The 5,745-nt window shown below is 44.1% G+C and overlaps 1 protein-coding gene across 1 annotated transcript; it reads right to left on the bottom strand.

Moving 5' to 3' along the window:
* Positions 1-320: 320 nt before the first annotated feature.
* Positions 321-2,927, bottom strand: LOC120655874 (ethylene-responsive transcription factor ERF110-like). The gene is made up of 2 exons (XM_039933852.1): positions 2,297-2,927; positions 321-943 (listed from the first exon to the last, which is right to left on the bottom strand). The coding sequence occupies exons 1-2, from the start codon at positions 2,490-2,492 to the stop codon at positions 396-398; spliced, it is 744 nt and encodes a 247-aa protein (XP_039789786.1). The 5' UTR covers positions 2,493-2,927; the 3' UTR covers positions 321-395.
* Positions 2,928-5,745: the final 2,818 nt, after the last annotated feature.

Below are 5,745 nucleotides of genomic sequence, written 5' to 3'. Positions count from 1 at the left end.
GCGGTTACTGTAGAGAAGACACCCGTTTTCAGTGATATGAAAAATCATTCCAGGCAGATCCACTCAAACAAAACAAAAAGAAAATAAATCACACTCTTCAAACTGATATGAAATTAAGCAAAATGGGTACTGTAAAAGTCTAAAAGAGCTTGAACTGAACGTTCGTCTAAGACTGTCCCTCTTACTTCCAGAGTTCCAATATAATTTGAGTGATATCGATATTCCTTTGTCAATTTGCACAAGCTTATATTCCACCTGTTGTTCGGATTTGAACAGAAATCAAGAACCAAAATATCTAGGCCAGAGTTTGGGAGATCCCATGATCATATTGATTTTGGCACTCATGCTTAACAAAATTAGTCAGGATTTCGTTCGCAGAAAAATTGTTCGAAAAATCAGTCAGGAGCATCGCAACTCTCGTGCGCCTCATCTACTCTGCTAGTCCTGGACATCGATGCCGACGTCGTCGGCGGTGGGCCGAACGTTGTCGGTGAGCCCCGGAGTAGTTGCTGCGTCGAGAAGTCCAGAATCTGCACCGACGACGACGCCTGTGCCGGCGGCGCGAGATCACCACCGGTGTTGCTGGCCGCGATGTTCCCGCTGCTCCAACCCTGGAGTTGCGCGTACCGCATCAAGCCGGGGAACGGCGTCGGCGCGGCGGCTGCAGTTGGCAGGGAAGACGGCGGCGGCTGCTGGGGGACGCCAGGGCTGACGAGGAACGCGCCCTGGCCGGTACGGCCGCGGACGCGCTCGGGAAAGTTGAGCTTGGCCTTGGCGCCCTTGAACCGGAGCGCGGCGTCGTCGTACGCTGCGGCGGCGGCCTCCGCGGTGTCGAAGGTGCCGAGCCACACACGCGCCGCCTTGGCGGGGTCACGGATCTCCGCCGCCCACTTGCCCCACGGCCGCCGCCGCACGCCACGGTAGTGCATTCTCGTCCCGTAACCTGCATGTATGTAGAAAGGATACATATGCATGATGTATTGGTGTGTTGGGGCGAGCTAGTTGAACTTGTTTTGAGTGACCAAGAGTTTAAGAACTGATACAAACACACACACGATCGCATGTATCATGCAGAATTTTTTATGATGCAGAAGAGAGAAGGAAATTTAGAATGAGGTGGTTAAACAGCTAGCCATCTCACAAGATAAATTTAAGACTATTTGTGTGAATTGTCTTTTACATGCAACTTAATATTTCTTTTTCAATTCACAATTTTTAGAGGTTTTGTAATTATTACTATGAGGCAGCTTAAAACACCATCAATTATATATACTCTCTTCGTCCCAAATTATTAGTCGTTTTGGCTTTTCTAGATATATAGATTTTGTAATGCACCTGGACATAATATATGAAGATGCATAGCAAAAATTATACATATAGAAAAGTCAAAATGACTAATAATTTGGGACGGAGGGATTAGGTGTCAAATCGTATCAAAATTGTGTGACCACGTATGCATGGGAGCGCCTATTAAACAACATATATAACTGTTTTTGCTCTAACGCCTCCCGTGGAGGCTGAAATTCTCAAAGGGAGCCAGAAAGGAGGCAATGCTTTTTTTATGTAAGCTTTGCACTTGCCCCGATATTTTATAGTTTGAACATTAGACACCAACCAATTAACCAATTGATCCAAAATGTTTGGGCTTTTCAGGAGAAATTTCTATAATCCAATAATTATACCCGCCCCTAGTGGCTTAATTAGTGGTTAGATTAATCCTAAAGATTTTAAGAGCGCGTGGAGGCGTCATCCGGCCCTAGAAATCAATTTATAGGGGCGGGGGACACTACCAATTCAGTTTCAGGAGAAATTACACGTACTTAGAAAGTAGTATAGATTAAGAAGCACGAACGATAGATCAGACCATGGCCGGACTGCTCAGTTTTTTCATTTTGGTGGACCTTGGGCTTTATTTACTATACATGTACTAGGCTAATAGGCCCAATATTTAGTTGGGCGCCACTTTTGATTTTTGGGCTATATTTCCATACAGAGCGAAACCCATGTGTGGATCTAGTAGTTCTCTAAAAAAAATATGTGGATGTAGTAGATGATTTGGTGGCTAGCTATAGTCTTGTAGATTGTAGGCTTGCAGCAAGCACAAGGTCGTACTAGTAGATTATAGGAAAAGCTTCATCTATAACACTGAAAGATCATCTCATATTTTGAAAAATACTGCTAGCCATGTTCCTACATATATAGATATATGTTTCGAAATAAGATCTTTCTGTGCTTACTTAGATTATATACATGCATGTTTTCGTGGATTGGATATTTGGATCATACAAGTTAGTACCTCCTTGCACCTCCACTGTCTGGCCAGCCGTGGCAGCAGCAGCAGCAGTTCCAGTTCCAGTTCCAGCTTCCGGAGTCGCCTGCCGATGAGATCCAGCGGGCGCCGGCGGCACGGCTGCGGCGGCCAGGTGGCCCGGTCGTTGATGCGACGAGGTGGCGGAGGAGTCCGCGCCGGCGCCGACGTCGTAGTACGCCATGGTGGAGTAGTATGCGCCTTGCTGCTGATGGGTCTGCACATGGTACAGCGCCGGCGCCGGCGCCGGCGCAGACCAGTACTCATCGTGATCCACACCAGCCCCACCCCGTCCGAGCACTATCTGCTGCTGCCGCCGCCGAGGGAAGTGGCGCTCTAGACTGATCGTCGGCACCGACGCCGGCGACAGAGACGCCGGTTGAGCCTCCTCGTCGTCAGGCTCGGGCAGCAGGGGCCGCTTGCCGCCATGCCTCCGATGCTCCACCTTCGATCTCTGAACTTTTTCCCTCTGATATCTTGGTTTGACCACCGCCACCACCTTGCGTATTTGACTGACCTAATCGGGAGCTAGGAGGCAGACTGGTGGTGGATGTGCCTGTGATGCGGAAGAGATCGAGAGGTTTGCTTTGTGAAGGAAGCAAAGCATCGATGCGTTGAAAAGGTCTTTCCCTTGTCCTTGCCATCCTTCGTTAAATAATCAGACATTTAAATAATGTAAGGAAACGTGATTCTATTTCGCTATTTAATTTGGTGCTTACGTGCAATTATGCCATCCGCCACTTTTTTTTCAAACAAGCTACAAAACGCATACGTAATACGACCGCATACACACACTCAATTTATAAATGCAAGTTTTGAGGGGCTAAGTCGTCAAATTTCAAAATTAACAAAATTACCATAGCTATCTCACTATCAACAAACATATCATCTACCTAGGAGTGGTAAAGGACCTTAAATTTTGACTTAGATAACTCAAGAGCTTTAAAAAGATCAGACTCTAATCTTATACAATTTTAAGCCAAAATGTATAAAGATTAAGTAGAATTGTGAAGAGACAACTAGGGCTATGGCTTATTACCACCCTTACATCTACCAGTAAATAATAATTAGTCATGAAATGTTATTCGCCACTGCACCAGTTACAAAATCTACGAGTGTTTAAAAAAGTGAGTTATAGTGAAGTTATAACGACACTACAGTGTTCGGGACAACTGTCTCGGCCACCGCTAGCTGTAGCAGCAATAGCAACTATTAATGGCTAATAAAGAAGGCTGCTATTGCCCACTGGTTAAAGGACACATTCTTTTATGTGTTAACCAGCTGCTTACGAACCCTAGAAATTCAGAAATGACATGGCTCTTCGTTGCTAGCTAGCTTTTTTTTTCTTTAAAAGAATACCTAGGGGTGCAAATATTTGAAGCAAAGAGAGTTGGAGATTTACATCCCCAGAATACCACTTAAATGAAAGATTTAATTTTTTTAATAGCAATCTTACAAAATTATATATCAAAGTGGTGGCAATTCGCGTTTGTCTCTAAGGATTTTTACATTCGTCGGGGCATTAGCATACATAAAAAACGCGCATGCATGCAAGCTTAGTGGTGTATATTGGTATACGCGCCATCGGAACATAGCTAGTATCATAACTCGGATCACAAAAGTTTGATAACTTTGATATTTTGCAAGCTTAGCTTTTTTTCTGATCTCATCAGTTAATGACTTAAATATTATATTTAACCTTTTTGTTAGCTATTTTGTAACGCTTTAATTAATAACACTGTACTATTATTCGATAGCATTTTGTTTTTAGGCATGCACTAGTTTCGTGAGAAAATAGCTTACAAGAAGGTTGAAGACTTGAAGTATCCCCAGGGCACTAACCATCTCAACTACACGTACGTCAGGGAGCAAATTAAATCAAAGCCCAGCCAGACCACCATCACCTATAAAAATACTAGCACAGTATTATGGTCAAACGGTAATGACACGGACTAGACGTGAATCGAGCTTATTTCACTCGATTAGATTTTCTGTGGTAGAACTTGTAGCGAGTTCGAGTCTCAGTGGTAGACAAAATACCTGGAAACATCCTTAGTAACTTTATAATCTTCGTACCCGGTATCTAAAAAATGGTCATAGGTGCAAGATGAATGTTTGCGTTGCATCTTTACTTTGTTTAGAAAACAGATCACAATGACATGGCAGCACTAACGACGACGTCGTTTTCAACGGTTCCGTCTAGGGCATGATAACGCTGCCAAATTATTGTTTGGAAAAGACATCTTAGTCTTAGCCTTTTGGTGTACATGTGCGTGGCATTAATTGTCCTACTAGCTCGAGTGCAATCCTCACGTGTGCACGCGGTGATGATCTAGCTTGCTTCAATTTATTCTCAAGAGCAACTTGGCAAGTTTCAGATCTATCTACCCATCCATCATTTCAATCAAGTTCATTGACGCCTAATAGCAAAAAAAAAGCCCATTAACACCTACTGTAACTTGAGATATTCATGGGCTCTGAAGCAAAAAATCCTAGGCCCTAGATCGATGATCGCCATCGAGTTGATCCTAGCTCTGCCTACACGGATGGAAGGAGGGGACGGATCCATGGGTGGATCTGAGGATGGGCCTTAAGATTTAGCTCAAAGAGCTTCATCTTCTTAATTTTTTGTATTTAATCTTATTTATTACTACTAGAAAAATAGATATTGATTATTTGCTTATGTATATCCATTGATCATTGAATTGCGAATGTGAACAGCGAGAATATAACATTTTTTTATCAGATTAGATTGATTTATTCACTAAAATATTTAAAATTATTGTTCTATTGAACAACCTAATCTAAAATGATGAATGGACGCTTCAACAATTTCGTTCGTTTTGGTCATGTGAGATGATCGCACCGACCGACAAAAGCACGCTCAGACCACAAGGGCTCTCTCTCTCTCTCTCTCTGGTCGAAGTTGAACGGGCGGCGCAGCCCAGCGCCGCAGCCCCAACACCTGCAGCGGCTGTTAGACGCGCATGGGTGTGCAACACAGGCTCGGTCAAAGATGCGGTGCTCAAATTCAAACTTAACCCACGCACGTTAACGCACCAGCATCCCACCGGAATTTGATTGGTCCATCCACGCTTTCGCAGCATCTGACTGCACCCTTTTCGCTTTCAACTGTATGTTGGGAGTCAAAATCGTTGCGCGGACTGTACTCGACAGCTCCAACTTTGACGCCGTACCCTCCTTGATTTCGAGCTTGCCGAGTTGTCGATGTCCGGCACCCTAAGAGCAAGGTTTATGATTTAATATGCTGCTGGCTAAACGTAAGTACCATATATTATACATATCTAACAAAACAGCCAACACATATAATGGATTTGCTAGTAAGTTGGTTGTATAGAACGCAGCACACCAGCGCACAAGATGGAAGGAGGATAGGACGCAGCAGCTTCTGCGCCTGTATACCTAGGTACCAGCTG

The sequence above is a fragment of the Panicum virgatum genome, chromosome 1N (genome assembly GCF_016808335.1).
Source record: "Panicum virgatum strain AP13 chromosome 1N, P.virgatum_v5, whole genome shotgun sequence".
Taxonomy (NCBI): Eukaryota; Viridiplantae; Streptophyta; class Magnoliopsida; order Poales; family Poaceae; genus Panicum; species Panicum virgatum.
The sequence above is the reverse complement of the archived record's forward strand: the minus strand, read 5'-3'. Positions and strand labels throughout refer to the sequence as shown.